Source organism: Myiozetetes cayanensis, unplaced genomic scaffold (assembly GCF_022539395.1).
Source record: "Myiozetetes cayanensis isolate MyiCay16 unplaced genomic scaffold, myiCay2020 scf4, whole genome shotgun sequence".
Lineage (NCBI taxonomy): Eukaryota > Metazoa > Chordata > Aves > Passeriformes > Tyrannidae > Myiozetetes > Myiozetetes cayanensis.
Window position 1 is genome coordinate 46,769,677 of NW_026087631.1, and position 17,626 is coordinate 46,787,302.

Consider the following 17,626-nt stretch of genomic DNA (forward strand, 5'->3'; position numbering starts at 1 on the left):
AAGTCCTAGCTACTAATAACTGACGGATACTTGTTCCCTACTGTAAGCCTCACTATACATAATTAAGGCCTTAAAATGTCAAGGAAGATATACAGGTAACAGGATTGTTGCATTCCAAATAAATAGTAACAGAATTTAAAATCTTGCCTATACATTTTCATTCCTATTCACAAATGTTATTATCATCTTTAAGTATGCAGTCTAAACAAGCATTACTAAATGCAGTTTCTCTAGATTACTGGAAGAACTCTATATTTGATCATGACATAGTGGTGATCCACTCATTACCAAGAAAGAATTCTTGTTGGCAGAAATAAGCTGTATTCCTGTTCATGAGAATAAACTTTGTGGCAATACTCATCTTTTCTAGATCTGTCAAACACCTCATACTGACTAAACTGGCAGAGGAACGTTGACATTCTTCATGTTGGCAAGTACCAACCTACATTCAAATCATCCTATCTAATGACATGAAGTGGTGTTTGTCTAACACCTTTCCTTCATGAAACTCTTGCCTTTCAGTAGCAAAAAATTCAGTCTTGGAACTTGTCCGTCAAGACAAACTATTTAGTGGTCTAATAGTATTGCCTTGCTTTCCTGTATGTTCCTAGCTTCCTATTACATTTATAGTTTTAACACATCAATATAATCTCAATATAATCCTGCTAGCTCCAAAGTACTCTCCAAGCAAAGTGCACCATGTAGTTAAAATTATTTAATTCCATTTAAGATTAGTTTTTAAGAAACTTACTGTTTTACACAAAATTTCCACCTAAATTACTCCTCAGCTGCACACCTTGTGTCTCCACACGTTTAGAGCGTCAGTAGAGTGCAACTGAGCTGACACCAAGAGCCTATGTGCTCAACAGACAACTCTACTACTACTCAAATAATGTTACTATATTAAAACCTCTTCTAAAAATAGGAATACAGTAAACAGTTATGTTAATAATTTTAAGGTAGAACTTCATATGGCTATGTCAAAGAAAAAGTGTTTAAATCCTGATTATTCTCTGTTTGATTATGAAGAGATTATCCTGCTAAATTACCAGATCTATACTCACTAAATTAAAAATTTGAACCATTCATTCTCAGCAACATTCATAATAAAATATATTCAAATATGTGAATTTTAGAAGTATGAAAAGAATTTTATTCCTATTTTTCAGGTCACACAATTCTAACAATCAAAAAATGCAAGTATTTCACAACAAGAAAATAACACCCTTACAGTCACTTTGACAACATTAGACAACATATGTTTCTTATTTAATTTATCTCTATGGACAATTCACAAAAAACATTAATTCAATAATGTTTACTAACTTTAAAATGTATTTGTGTTTTTGAGGGAGACATAGCATATGCCAATTATCTTAACATCTTGGATGCCAGTACTACTTAATAGTAAACAAAGAAATAATACACTGCCAAGTAAACAAAAAAAAAATTAAATTAGACATTACTACTAATATTCTGAGAGCATTATATGTGAGCCTGTAAGTTGGAGAACACTCTTCTTCCTTTCCCTTAATTTGTATGATAGACCAAGAGCAGCCTTCCAAACCAAACAGGAAGAAGGAATGGGGTTCAGGAGGGAAAGATGTATGCATTTTATTGGAGAACAAAACAGATATTTGCCAAGATTTGCAAATATTTCATTATTTTTTCAGGGACTCTGTAAGTAGACACAAATACTGAGGGTTTATCTATCTAAATGATTACTGTGGCATACAATATTCTGGACTTCAGAAAGTCAAGACACAAACACACAAAACTCATTTCTGCTCCTAATTGAGAATAAAGCCTCTGGGCAATTGAAACATTATGCTGCATTCAATTTTGAATATTATTTTGGTTTATTTACAATTAGAGAGTGGTATAAAGGCAAGATTGACACTTCAAGAAAAATAATCATACACTGGAGCAATCTCCATTTGTAAGCAATGCAGTAATAGATGTTACCAGGTTAGACATAGTCCCATAGAAGAAATGGAAAGAGAGCAAGTAGATTTTTTTTGACAGCAACTAATTTTAATGGTCACTTATCAAAGTAGGTTTTCAAATAGACAGCAATTGGGAACAAGCACAAGGATTACTGGATTGTAAAAGACTAATGTTTCCTCACTGTTGTGCAGTAGTTTGCATATAAGTATAGACGAAAAGCTGATTTCATGAAGAAGCCTAGATCAATACATCGAGATAAAATTTACAGAAGACCTATTGTAAACTAATAATGATCTGTGAAACCTGATTAAAAGAAGTCAAAGTTCTACGATATTAGGATTTATTTTAAGGATACAACATCCTGGGAAATTCCTCAGCTACTGGAACTAGGACTGGTGGTGTTTGTGCTCTATTTTTTCCAGTCTGAAATTTCAGTAGTGAAAAATAGAACATAGAAAGACGATACGGCAAGATGATTTAACTGACATATGACTAATGGCCTTTAAAAATGCTAAGTTTTTTTTAAACAACTAAACTGTGTATATAGACCATGCAATAATGCTAGTAACGTGCAAAGCACATAGAGGTGCCTGCAATTTCTGAACATAACCAGAACAGCTTCATTTATTACACTGAATGTTTTGCACTGTTGATTGGAAAATTATTTGAGTTGAAGTATTTATTTCCCAATTCTGCTACTACTATTTATTATTACATAGTACCTTTTATTCTATGATCTTTAACATGAACCTGGTTTGACTTTACATGTGAGAAAACATTGTTAAAGAGAGATTAACTGACTTGAACAAGACCACACAATAAACAACTGGCAAAAAAAGCTGATCGCAGATAGTGCCAGCTATCTTCTTGGATCCTCTGGCTTTTGTATAGCTCTTATGTATATGAATTCAAAGCACTTACCTTCTTATTTGAAAATTCGGAAATAATCTTGACTTTTAAGAATAGTCAACGATTTTGATACAGTCTTCTGTATAATAAAAGAACACCGTATTCCTTGAAGGAAATATAGCTCTGTACTAAATAAGCTGTGTAGACAGTTACTGATGGTCACAAAGAAACAGAGAAAGTACTAGAAAGATTATAAATAATACTTAGTATCACAAACTACAATCACATTTTGTTTTTCAATTTGCTCTATTTAGAATCTTTGCTACTTGATCTTGCCTTTTAAATGTTGTCACTTCAGTTTGAACAATAAAGATATACTAGTCAGTTCTAAATCAAATTTTAACATATGTAATATCTTCTCATTTCTTTTGAAAAATGTAACTCTTATATATTTTTAAGTTCTCTGCCAAACTTAAAATAGAAAATATTTCAAAACTGTATATTTGACTTCTTGAGTGTTCCATTATGGCTTTCATCGAGGTTTTCAGAATTATAGTATCTTTAGAGTGAAACAAAACAAATCCTGGAGAAATAATTTCATAGATATAATTTTTGTACATTTGAGACATTCATGTTAATACTATCCCTAACACCAGATGTGTTTTTCATACTTCTATACACAATTTTCCCCAGTTCTATTCAGTTCCATACACAATATTCAGAGCAATTTAAGATCTTCTGAAAGACAATCTTGTCACCCTACACCATGATAAATCCATGGGAATCCATTCAGAAATGGTTTTTTGGAAATAGTTTAAATAAGGGAGAAATATAAAGAAGCCTTAATATGAAACGGGGAATTGAAATACTTAAAAAAGGACAGGTACCTTTCACAAAAATATTGGGGTTTTTTGCAAGTCTCCACTTTTACAATAACACTAAGAAGATGTTTTGATTTTCTTTTTATGCAAAAAACCACAATCAAACCAGGACTTGATTGAAAAGTTGGCATTAAAGTCCTGGAAAGACCAGCCTTTTCTGATATTTCTTGAACGTATTTGTAAAGCAATTTGTTACAGTCTGCTTTGTGTTTCCACACTATAGCTGTTTGTTTCATTTCATCATGAGAATTTATTCTAAGAAACTCATGGAATGGTGAATCAGATTGGGCAATTTTACTCTGCTTTGCTTTACTACTTCTAAAAAGGAAGAACGTTTGAGGCATATTTACCAATCCTATAGAAATAAAATAAAATCTACTGACCTCTCTTAATTTTAAAGCAGCATGTCTTGTCAAAACATTTTTGCACTTATAAAAAGAATAAAAGTTTAAAAAAACAAACTATGTTCATACTGAATTTTTATTTCTTACTTAGGCATCATATGAATTGTAATTTAAAATGGCCCTAAAATACTCACAAAAGTATGTGTACTCTCCCTTCCCACCTGGAGTTAGCATCCCCTCAGTAACTAAATCACTTACAGAATAATGTTGTATATACTCAAACAAACCAATATAATTTATAAAAATTAAACTTCTTGGTATTTAAAAAACAGAAATGCATTCAATCTTAAAGGTCAAAAACCCTAGACACTGAGAGGGTTTTTTATATAAAAGAAAGAGGAATGTATTGAAAAAAGCTTTAAATGGAACATTTGTTCCTTTTTGAAGCATATGATTTCTGTTTTCAAATCTTACATGGTGAAAAATCATTAACTTCAGACAAGCATGAGTTCACACAAGTGATATAAAGGTGTATCAACAGAATGGCTGCATGAAAATCAAAGATATTAAAAGACATATTTTAAAGACTACTGATTTGAAAATACAGTTCTAATTTACAATTGCCAAATCTCTCTTTATTTCCTAATTATATATGAAGTGGGAATGAAGTCAACATTAGGTAGAGATAGATCTAACAGAGAATATTGAAGTATGTCTTGTTCAGATTTATGGTCAAGGCTCCATAATAAAGAATACAGTGTGCACCACAGAAGCACACAAAGAAATCTTTGTTTAGAAAGGATTCTATTACTTATTCATCAAGCATATCGCACTATAAAAATCTAAATATCTAGGAAATCAAAAATCTATGGAGTAACTCAGTATTAAGTATTGCTCCTCCGCCCGCCATTCTCTCCATGAATCCTTTATTCACAATGTCTATTTAAAATTCAAGTGCAAGCGTGTGGCTTTCCACTAAAAGGAAGTGGTTCCAGATACTAAAAATGATGACCGAAAAATAAATTGATCATTCAAATATGACATCCTACAGATTTTGACAGAGAATTTCATTTTAAAACGGATGCCTGTAATAGCCATCAAAGGTAAAATAGGCATTGGTGAGTTACACACTGAAAAATAATTCACAGCTCATTTAGAGGGGAACAATAGACTAGTAGATGACTGACTCCTCCCTCTGACTAAGAAACCATTAGCTTATTTTCTCAACTAAACCCATTCAAACTAACAGGACCCTAACTCTGCATTTGCCACACTGTCTCCCAGCTCCCTGAGCTCTCATTATTTTAACTTTGTGCGAACATCACACGAATAGGCGTCCTTCCTACTCGGCACCAGCACTGAGGGTTCCCAGAGAGCGCGGGCAGCTCCAGCTAGGAGGGGCAGCCGGGGAGGCAGCGGAGCGAAGCAGCTTCCTCCTCGGCCCGCTCACGGCTCTGTGCTAGCACAGGCGCCGTCCCGCTCCCACCCACGTGTTTCGCGACCGCTTTTCCACGCACAGACAGGTATGTACGGGACGACACGGTGCAGCCCGTGCCCGGTAACTCCCGTTCCAGGCGAGCCCTGCCCGAGGGGTGCCCGCAGCGTCCAAGCCCGGGCTTCCTGGCAAAGCTGCCCAGCCCGACCCCACCTCCCTTTAGGAACCTCGGCAACTGCGAGATGCCCCTTGCTTCTCCTTCCAGCCGCGGGGAGCGAGGACGGTCGGACGGGGGATCCCGTCGTGCCCACACCTCGGTGGCCGCCGCCCCCGCTCCCCGCGGCCCGCAGCAGCCTTGGGGAGTGCGAGAGCGGCCCCTCCGCCGCGCCCCCACACCCGCGGCCGGAGCGCTGGGCCAAGCCCGCTCCTACCGTCTGAGTCCCTGGAAGGAGGAGGGCCAAGACATCCGCGATTTCTTCAAGCCGGGACGGTGGCCGGTCTCCATGGCGTAGGAGGCGCGGTCCATAGCTTGGCAGTAGAGGTATCGCTCCGTATCGGAGTAGCCGCGGTGCCTGACGCGAGCCCCCGCCAGGCAGAGGCCCCGCGATGCGGTCGGCGGCGGCGGCTGCCCGGGGTGCTGCTGCTGGTGCTGGAGGAACTGGTGCTGCCGCAGCTGCGGCGGGTAGTGCTCGTCGTGTCGCCACAGATGCTTGGGGGCTTTCAGACTCCCGCTGCCCCCGCCGCCGTCGCTGCTGCCGTCGGTACCGCTGCCGCCAGGCATCGCGGACAAGCCGCTGCCGTGCTCTGCCTCCATGCTGCCGCCGGTCGGGTCGGGCCGCGCTGGGCGGGCAGGGGCGGTGGCCACCACCTTCCCTGGGGGAAGCGCCGGGGAAACTGTGCTGAAAAGTTGGACAGCTCCTGCCGCGCCACCCCTCGCCCGGGTGTGGGAGCGGCTGGGGCCGCCGCGCCACCGGGTCTTTCCTCTCGAGAGGGGAGGCGGGGAGAATGGGGCGGAGGGGTTGAGGAGGAGGAGAAAGAGAAGGAGGTGGAGGAGGAGGAGGTGGTGGAGGTGGTGCAGGAGAGGGGATGGCTTCCCTCCAGGAATATTTAAAGCCAGGCGGGAGCCAGGGCGGGGGAGAGTGGAGCCGGTATCGGGCCGCGGACGGAGCACAGGGCGCGCTAGAGTGTGCAGAAGGAGGGGCAGAGCACGGCCCGGGTGACGGCAGGGCTCGGAGTTGGGAACAGAATCAGACGTGAGTGCGGAGGGGCTCTCCCTGCCACTGCTCATCCCGCCTCTCCCGAGGCGCACCTCTAACCTCCTCAGGCCGTGGCTGATGGCCGGACACAATTTCCCCCAGGGGGACTCTCACTGCCAAGAGACGGCAGGTAGCAAATTTACACACACCCCACTTCACCGAGAACTTTGAGGTGGGTTAAAAATGGGTTCTTACTCCCTAAACTCCTCCACTCCCCACCCTTTATTCCCTATATCGTGCTTCCAGTCTTTGCCATATCAGGTTCAGAAATCGTCTTTCCCAACTTGAAACCTTGCCCTGGTCTGCCATCTTCATCGATGAGTAAGCTCCCTCCCAGCAAGGAGTAAGACTGGCTGTAAATCAAGGCGAGAAGGGTTTAATTATAGCGATGCTGAGCCTACTGCTACAGAGAAGCTTTTTGATTATATTCCACTAGTTTCAGGACTTTATAAATGCCGCAGGAAAAAAATCATTTAAAGTTAAAATTTACAGACCAGGAACTTCATCATAAGAGAGTTTTAAAATTAGTTTTATATTGCAAATTCTTTTGTATTCATTTAAAATTAATAATTCACAATGGCAGAAAAATAACAAAGTATCAAGTTTCTTTATTTTTTTAAGTAGAATAGGTATTTGGGGTGTGTGGTAATATTCCAAAGTCTAACACTTCTTGTTCACAGCAAAATTCTAATCTCTACACTCTTGATAGCATATGGAAAAGACAAAAGGAAATACTAATTTCAAAACTACTAATATGTATTTGTATCGTCCTTTTATTCTGTTTGCCAAGGTATCAGAACCAAGCAATAAAGAATGGCAAAAATATCTCTACTACATTACCTTTACAAAACTATACATTTTCTTGCAGTCAATGTTCGTCTACTCATTAGACTGTTCTGATTAGCTTCATGCACAACTTCTACTTCCTCAATCATAAAATTGGTCTTGTCATCCCTTTTCTCTTTCCATTACTGATCTGCAATAATTTAAAACCTCATCAATTTCTCTTGGAACTTAATTTCTTCTTTTCTTAATTTCTTACTAATACAAAAGCACATCTCTGTGAACTCATAAGTGTGTTGATCCACTTTTTCCATTCTCCATCCTAAAGCCAGCCTTTCTTCCCACACATACAGTGCTCCTAAAATTAAGATTCACCCTCTAACCATGTGCATCCAAGCTTCTGTTGGGTAAAACTCCCAGTCTGGGTTTCTTTGAGCCAACAGTACATTCCTAGGTAATCCTGGTGATCATCCACCATCCATTCATTTCTTCTTTCCTGCCATAATAACTGTTAGCTTCAGCAAACAATTTCAGAAAATAGTAAGTCATAATAAATATTGTAAATCCTGGAAAAGAGCCTAAGTAGTACTTCCATTGAAGAAAGTTTGAGCTTGAGCTCACATTTATGAAATTCGGATTCTTCTGCTATTTATCCAGACATACAAGACTATTTCCAAGCCAGACATTTTAGATGCTACTACTTACCTAGCTGTGTAAGACTGTGACAGTTTTGACAGCATGTGCAGGACACATAAATTGGAAGAAGATGAAATGACTGAAGTCCGACAAGAGGAGAGAATTATATCCAAAATATAACAATGGGGATAATTGCAATGTAGGACATAGGATGCAAACCCATTAACTCAGAGAAGAGGAACTACCTTTTATCCTCATTAATCTCCACTGGAATATTGCACAGGGACTGTATCTCAAAATTGCTAGTTCCTTCTACTCTTAAAATTAGACGAAATTTCTGTGATCAATCTCTCTGTAATTTCACAGAGTCAGAGAAGAGCATTTTGGAAGGGCCTTCATAAGGTTGTCCAGTCTAACCTCAAGCTCAAAATGGAGCTATTAATCAACACTAGATCACATCAACCACAGCTTTCTCTGAATCTCAAAATCTTCCAACAACAGAATTTCACCACCCTCTGTGGATAACCTACTGTGGTGCTTCACCGTATTCCTAATGAGGACAATTTTCCTGATGTGAACATTTGAACCTCCCAGCCAGGGACCCTTGCCCCTCCTTAAATAGCATGGTACCACTGTCAAAGGTTTAAATTTGTTGTCTTTTGCTACTAATCTTCCCAGCTGCAGGATGCCTTCAGATTTTCTCTTACCTCCTCCACACTAGACTCAGCAAGCTCAGCCCCCTCAAGCTCTCATCAATGATCATGTTCTTTAGGCCTGAGCCATCTTCCTGGTAGCCTCCTCTGGGCTCTCAGCATTCCAATTCATTCATTACCTACAGTCACTTTGGCACACAGTTTGTTTTATTTATGATGAAGACTGCAGTGTTAGCTGTTATCCATGCCACAGTCCACCGAAGCTCCCACGTCCTTTCCAGCATGGTTGTGACCCAGTCAATCACTTGCTGGCTTGAACCAGTGCTTCAAGTTGTCCTGTCTGGGTGCTGAACTCTACACTTCAACATGGGCTCTAGTAGCAACCCCTTATGGTGATGTCCTTGACACCTGCTAGCTAGATTCTAAGAGACCATTCTCTGCATTTCAGTCCCGCCTAACAGTCAGTTCATCCAGTCCAGATTTCTACAGTTTCCAAATGAGACTGTTTGGGGAGATTATTTCTACTAAACTGAAGGTGTGCTACACCCATTGTTCTCTATTCCAAAGAGTCTTTTCATAAAGGAATACAATTAGGTCAACGCCAAAATATTTGCCCTTGGTAAATCTAAATGTTGAGTAGTCCTGACTACCTTCCTGTCTTTTGCATGTCTGGAAATATATTTAGAGATGTGCTTGGACCTTTCCACCAAATCATGTGAGATTTTTAAGTCTCTAGTACTTTTAATTTTCTCTTTGCCTTTCTTAAGAATGAGGGTAGCATCAACATTTTCACAGCTGTCAGGGACTTCCTTAACCATTATGACTTTCCACAAAGTAAAAACAGCAGCCTCATGGATACCCTTTGGATTGACTCTGGCATTGCCCTTTGAATCAGTCTTATCTCATCTTGTGTGTTTGAACTTATAAGGGCACTTTTGATATTCCCCATTCAATCTTATATTTTCAGAGTACACCTAATGTTTTAGACACCAAGTTCAATTTGACAGATAGTCAAAGCATATTAGCATTTTAAAATAAAAAAAATTAGCTCTGAGAAACACAGAAAATGCAGCAGATTTACAAATTTATCTGCATTACAATGTCAATGCTTGTACAAGTAGAAAAGAAAGTACTACATTAGAATTAACCTAAAAAACTACATTAATTTTTTTCCAGACAATTTTGGTTTGGGATTTTTATTGTTGTTTGTGTGTTTTCTATCTTTCTTTTTGGAAGAGATTGTGTATGTGTATTTTTTTCTTGTGCAGAAACCTTATTTTACTTTCATGCCAATGAGACTTCTATAAAAGTTGTCTCTTTTTTTCAAATAGCATTGATGTATTCCATTTGAATACCTGTTTTATACTTAGTAGTAGTGTTATGTTGTTAAGAATAATGCAGTTTTGCACTTACATAGTATTTTTCAACTATGTAATCAAAAAAATACAAATATAATGTTGCTACTGTATTTTACACAAACGGAGTCTTAACCACAGGGCCTGAGACATGGCACAGTATAAAGGCAGATGTTCAGGAACAGTAAAATACCTGATTCCAATTTCAGTCACCTACAAATCCTTGTATTTATATTTTAAAAACAACATGTGTATGACAAGTTTTATTTACTACACCAGTGTGCTAAGACACCGTCAGAACATTTACACAAAATATTTGCCCTTCCCTGCAAAATACAATATCAATGGGAGCTCAAAGCTTTATCTAAAAATCAAAAAACACATGCACACACACATACAAAAAAAAAAAAAAAAGCCAAAAAAGCCCCAAACAAAATAACCCCCAAGAATAGCATATTTTTTGTCAATATTTCCTATATGAAGTCAAGACACTTTTTTTTTTTACTTGCTTAGCTTTTTTCACACAGAATCCTCAAAAGTACTAAGTATGCTGAAGACTCAATCACAATAGAACATTCTACATTTGAGAGTTGTAACTGAAAATGATCTAGAAAAATACATTTCTTTTTGTTTTCCTGGAAAAATAAACCTCCTCACGGGAAATCAGAAACTCCCAAGTGAGTTGAGGCTTGAATACGAGAACTACTGTTCTAGATGTACCCATCTACTAGCATTGCATTATCAGAGCTGTCTGTGTACATGACACCAAAACGCAGAGAGGTACATAAAATGAAATATAACCTTCTACCCGTCTTAAGTTAGCTAGGATTCTTAACCTTTCAAATCTCTTTTTAAAAACATGTCATTACTTTCAAGAAGTACTTAGAATAATGGAAAGAATAGAGCTCAAAAAAAACAAATCCCTTTGCTTTTGTAGCTTTATTTACAAAGGTTTTGATAATATTTTCAAGGGTCTCTCCAGCTGATAGTAGTAGTGTTCACACTGTACTATATAAACTGCTGATCTCTTACTCCTTCAGAATGGCACTGCAGCTCTCAACAGCCATGTGCGATAATAATCCACTGAAGATAAGTAATTCTGACACACAATAAATAATGGGGACCCCCTTGTAGTAATGATGACATGCAATCCTTTGGCCAGAATATAAAGGAAGTATATTGTCTAAGTGCAACAGAAAACATTTAAAATTGAGATAAAAACATAGCGTTGACAGTCAATACATTAAGGAGATAACAAGTATAACTGGATTAGAAATGAAAATATAGAGCTATTTTATTAGAAAACTAGCAATGTCCACCCACTTCATGTCAGAGTAAATACTTTTTTAGTAGTTTAAAGACCTTGCAAACAGCGGTAAAGGGAAAGAAAATAACTTGCATTGTCTCTACAGCAAAAGAAACAATGGGAAAACATACACATTAGATAATAATAAATTTTTTTCAGTAGTATTCACTACTGACTACAGCACTGATACTAGTCTTGTTATAATTCAGCACCATGGCACTTAAGAGACTACTATTGTGCATTTCACTGGGGGCTTTTAAGTTCAATAAGATTGAATTTCAGATACACTGAACAGTCACTAGCTCTTCATACACATTTTTGTATCACATCTGACTCACGAGGTAGAAAGACATTGCTGCTAGCAGTGAAAAAAGAATTCAACAGATCATCATTCTATAAATCAACTGAAAGCATGAATTATTAACAAGGAAAAAATCAGTGTTTTAGAAAATAGGGAACTGAATAAATATAGATTGTGCTGTTAGGTATAGGACTTCAAATAATAGAAAAAAAGAAAATATTACAAGAATATATCCTTATAGGTCTCAAATAATCTACTAGTAGAATTTACTGACATTACATGAACTTCTTTACCATTGCAAACAAGGGGTAGTTACAGCAAGAGCACTCTGTATGTTTTAATTTGAATTTTCAGAAGGAAATTAACAATCAATAGACTTTTTATTTTCCTGAATGTCTTTTGTAATGTAATGACTGCATAATCTAAGTTTACTAAAATTACTATTAATATGATAAAAAGGGGATTGATCTAGAAATGTATAATTATGTAGGTTTGATGCTTGTCACCTATTAGGAAGGCTCCTTTTCCAGTTTGCAAAAGATATTTGTGCAGGTAACTCCATGGGAGTTTATTTTTTATAGAGTTTTGTAGTGAGGATTAACACTTTCCAGTTTTGAAAAAGAACTAACATTGTAATCTGGTTAGCTATATAATCTAGAGTCTTCTTTAGATAAGCAAAGTGAAAGTGCTTACTTTACGGATGACATCTTTGAGTGCTCTTTAACTTTCCCTGTGTTCAGTCACAATTTATTCAAAGATCTCCTTAAAATAGGTGATATAGATACAAAGTTAATTTGTAATATAGAGTAAAATGGAAATAATATCCATTTAAGTGTTTACTACAATAGAGACTACTTCATGGCTTTCAAAATCTGAAGCCCAAAGCTAACAGTTTGTTGTGACCATACAATTTCTATTTCTTACAGAGATTACGCATGCCAGAAGGATGTTTCTCTGAAATTATCAAAATTCTAGTTGCAAAAGCATAGGGCTTATGTATAGATTGTATTCTTGCTTCTCAAAGGGCTGAGTTCAGTCCTGTGGAATACATTCATCACAACCCAGCTGCAAAGACAAATATCCTGGTATACAAAGCCAACCTTCTCCATTTACCCAGGTAGTTTAAAACATCTCACAGATGTAAGAACCATGTGTTTGATACTGAAGCTACATGGACAGGCACAGCTAAAGCATGAGCTTTGACACCCCCAGGCTGATGCAGAGCTCTGCTGATGAAAAACTGAGCTGACTGGGATGAAAGGTATTTTGCAGCCACTAAGTTCACAATTTCATGTAACCTTCCACTTGGAGCAACAAGCAAAGACAGTCTATTTCAGAAGCACACTAAAAATCATAAGCTAGATTTTTGCTAGCACTATGTAATTACTGAACGTGAAAGGAAGCAAATCTTAAAAATATTTACAGGACTGCCTTGATTTGCAGCTGGAGTAGGAAACAACAACAGTTACTACTTTCCTGGTTGGAAAAGAGCAAGAGAGAAGGGATTTAGCATAGTTAGTGCTCTTCTCAGTACCTCCTTTTCTCCACTGTAGCACAGCATCAGATTAAATGAAGCATAAACCCTGGGACAGGCTCAGTGGAGTTTCTTCTTTTTTGTAGCAATAGGGGATGGTTCTATGTTCACTGAAACTTTGTTTCCGAAGTAGTTCCCAAACAATACAACCACACATCCACCATTGATAGCAGGGAGAAAAATCTCTAAGTGAGCATCTAGCCCATTTTGAACAACTTCTCCAGCTTCTTTTCCATTCTGTCAGTTAAATTATTGATCTGCTCACTTCAAGCAGAGGACCATGGGTGGCATCCAGGATATTGTTTTAAGTGTACACTTGCATGAAACATAGTGAGTTAAGGTTTCATGGGTTTATGAGCATTTTATTCCTACAAGACATTATTGCACAGCATGAAATCCTCTTGATTTTACTCTGAGTTCTACAAACAAGAAAGTCTAGGAGTTAGAAAAAACAACTTATTTCACTCAATTCTCAGCGAGAAAGCATAATAGTTTGTTCAATAACAAACACTGGGGAAAAAAATTAAACAAACAACAACAACAATAAAAAAGAACTGGAGCATTTAATCAAACTTGAAGGCAGGTGAATGATTTAAAGTTTTAATCGATCTTTTGTTAAAGGTGCTAGAAGATTCAAATCTTAATTGGTAAAGATTGAGCTTTTGAATAAAGATTGATAAACTGTTTATTTAGAACTAAGCACTATAAGTCTTTGGGTCCTTTATATTACTCAGGTTATATATGAAGCCTTACTGTCTCCATTAGTTCCATAATTTCTAATGAGAGTTAGAATTACTGAGTAATCAACATCTCCTATTTCTCCTATTTAAGTTCTGTTAAGGATACAAAAATAAAAGGCTACTAGGTATTCCACTAATTCAACTGAATTAACATTTTTTGTAGGGCTAACCTTGAAACAAGTCTTTTTTAATTAGAAATGTTTCCCTCTACAATCTCTTGATTTCGTCAAGCTCTCACATCAGCTTTAACAATTTTCTCCAACTTTATCAAGCAAGATAGAAAGTAAAAGTAAAAATATTTTTTAAATGAGCTTTAAAATAGTCACTTTGCAGGAAGAACAATACAGTTGTTTTGGCTGACTGTTCCTATGTAATAAGAAGACGAAGGAATGGAAAGGTTTATGTCAATATATTCCAGCTAATTACACTTAAGCCTTCCTAAAAAGTAATTTTTATTATTATTTATTTGTATTTCTAAATAAAGCAGTAGATTCTACCACTATAATTAGAATGAATAATAGAGTTCATTTCCTTCTTCAAAACAGCATTCAAAATAAAATTACATTCATCTGTATCATTTTTTTTACTGCTGGTGAGCTTAATTGACATGTACCTAATCTTAACTTTGTCAGACACAGAGAAAAATTTTAAAATATAATACCTTGAAACTAATTCAGTTGTCAAATTCTATAATAGAGGAGGAAATACATATTTTTAATTATATACTTAGGAATCGCTATCACTCGTTTATTTCAATAAATTATTTTTAAACAAATAAATCATATAGATGTAATTTATCTTAACAAATTTTATTTCCAGTAAAAACTTTCCTAATGACTTGCTTTTGGTGAATCAAAAATGTTAACATTTTGAATAGTAAAATTTAATTTTGCATATCAGTGGATTTCTTGTTATTTAAATGAAGGATAGAGGGTAAAGTAGCATCCACTAATGTGTGTGAGTGTAAATATTGCCAATTTAATTTCTCATTGGTAACTCTCCAAAGTAAAGGTCTTTTTTGAAGGATATTAACTTGAGATCTAAAAAAAGGGTTTAAAGTGTTATATTTCAAAATTGTCATTTTTTACTCGTTCATCCCATACTTGCTGAAAATACCCCGATGATATTAATGACTTTATTTTCTGACCTTAGGTCATACTGGTTTGATAGTCTCCAGCTAAAACCACTAGGAGGTTTTTCTGCTGTCTTCACTGAAATTTGGATTGTACAGCTGATATTTGAGCTACAAGTGAACATTATTTGAATTGCAGTACTTGCCTGAAGTCTGTAAAATGTATCAGGTTTAGTTATGCTCTGAAAATGTGAAATTCATTGGCTGAAAATTCCTTCCCGTTTGTCAAATAAATCAGTTGTATAAGAGGAGTACTGCCCTCCAGAGACAAATATGAAAGATCTCATAGGCAACTGTTCACACAGTAAAATGCCATGTTTTTCAAATTACTTCTTTTACAAAAATGGTGGAATGCTTTTATCTGATCTTATCAGTTCAGGTTGCACCCACACCATTCTCTTTAACTCCCTTTTTCCCCTCACCAGTATTTCAAGCAGAGAGAAATAAAGATTGAATTATTAAAACATACTTTCCAGTCCTTTAAAAAAACAACCAAAAAACCCAACAAAACAAACAAAACCCAACATAACAAAACAAACAAACAAAGCCAAAAACCAAAACCAAACTCACACAAACAAACAAGAAAAAGAAAACCAGAAACTTGAGCTTCTGCTTGATATTATTGGGATGCTATTGGGATGATATTATTGGGATGCTAGCCAGATTATGACTATCCAAGGTAGCAATCACAAAGAGAGAAACTCTGAAACGTTCCCACATGCTTCTCTCCTGGGTCACTGTTCTCTGAAGTACTGTTGCCCTGCTTCTCCTCTAAGTCATCAACAGCCTTACAGAGCAAGAATAGTAGAATTAGAAACTATTACCTCTTTTAGAACAGTGTGACTACATGCTACTTGTACTAACATGATCCAGTGCAAACAGAACATGTAAAATTTGTACTCAAAAATGGACGAAGAAGAGGTCACAGACACTGGAAATTATCAGTGCCTAGCTGCTAGTGTACGAATGTTATTAACACCTCAGAATTAATGGGGAACTCTTGTAAGATTTTCCATTTCATTGTTGTTACTGGTGGTTTGGAGGTTGTAGGTGTCAATTTTTTTCTTAATAGTGAACAATTCAAAGAAAGAAATGTTCATATATTCAGTATCATGAGGGTGTTAGGAACAAAAGAGCAGCTTTGCCTACACATACAAAGTTGGTCATGAGTACTAACCAAAAAGTACACATAACCTTAATTGTTGTAGGAAGCAACAAATACTCCAATATCTACCTACAGAATAAATTAGGTACCTGTTTACTTTCTTGCAATCTGTTAGGTATCATAAAATATGAAGCATTAAGTTCTGTCCTCAGGTTTTGCATACAAGCAAACATCTTCTGCTTCAGGGAATCAGGACTTTAAGTATCACTGATCACTCAGGCAATGAAATCATAGGTTCTCAATCTTATGGATATACTAATAATAATTTATGGATAGCTAATAGTCATTTAATGTTGAAGAAAAACCCACCACCAGTAGCTCAATACTCATGATTTCTCTGAGATATAGTACTGGCTAAGAAATCGTAATCCACTTACTGCTTTTATTAGTGAAATAATTGCCGACAGTAAATGCTGTCATTAAATAGGATTGGACAATTCTAGTTGAAATGTTTGAGATAAAACTATGTCTTCTAAGTGGGTTTCATATTCTTCAATCTCTTACACCACAGTACTGGTAGCAACAATTTTCCTGCTGTTTTCCAGTATTTTTGCATTTTTCAATAGATTGTGGCATACTCTCTTAATTCTTAGTTAAGCATATCATATAATAGATATGTTTGTGTTTAAGTAATTATGTAGCTATTAAGCATCATACATGTCTTCATATTTTATATGGAAAATGCTATAAAAGAGAGGAATTATGTTAATTTAAGCCATTTCAACAGCATCATTTACTAATTCTCATCACAGGTCCCTGGTACTCTGTGTTACTTCAGTAATACTCCAGGCATATTTGATTAGTCTTGACAAAATGCTAGCAAAACTGCTAGCATAGCTTTTCTGGGAGGTTTCTTTGTTTGTCTTCACTTTGCTTCTTGGGAAAAACCTTACCACAGTCAAACTTTGCTTATAAATTTAATTTTCTTTGTTTTGTAGAGTAAGAAGATTTCTCTGAATACCTTAAAAATATTTATGAAGTATAAGCTATTTATCTAATAACCCTTCTAAGCTATCTGTACTATTTAAAGTTATGGTAATTTATAATTAAATGAACCAGTTAACAGTTACTGAATTCCCTGTGTTAAAGCTGCCAGTCCTACCACATGAATTATCAGAAAATTTGGTTTTATTGGATTTCTAAATTGGATTCAAGGTCAAAAGAGAATACCCAAAAAATTCCTCTCATTGTCATGTTAATAACATGTCATGAATCAGTGCAAAAGAGAGTAGCCATTGCTACTGCTACATTGGAGGACTATCATGAATATTACTTCCGTTGTCCTGCACTACCATCAAAGCTTGTTGGA

General features: G+C 36.8%; 1 protein-coding gene and 1 long non-coding RNA gene across 2 annotated transcripts in view; one reads left to right on the top strand and one right to left on the bottom strand.

Moving 5' to 3' along the window:
• The window catches only part of PDE4D (phosphodiesterase 4D), a 388,091-nt gene extending 381,806 nt beyond the window's left edge, over window positions 1-6,285 (bottom strand). The window contains exon 1 of the mRNA XM_050330054.1: window positions 5,888-6,285. Within this exon, the coding sequence (XP_050186011.1) occupies window positions 5,888-6,270 (383 nt within the window). The 5' untranslated portion in view covers window positions 6,271-6,285. The remainder of the gene's footprint in view (window positions 1-5,887) is intronic.
• The window catches only part of LOC126647667 (uncharacterized), a 62,178-nt gene continuing 49,967 nt past the window's right edge, over window positions 5,416-17,626 (top strand). Inside the window, exon 1 of the long non-coding RNA XR_007630637.1 lies at window positions 5,416-5,544. This is a non-coding gene — a long non-coding RNA (uncharacterized LOC126647667). The remainder of the gene's footprint in view (window positions 5,545-17,626) is intronic.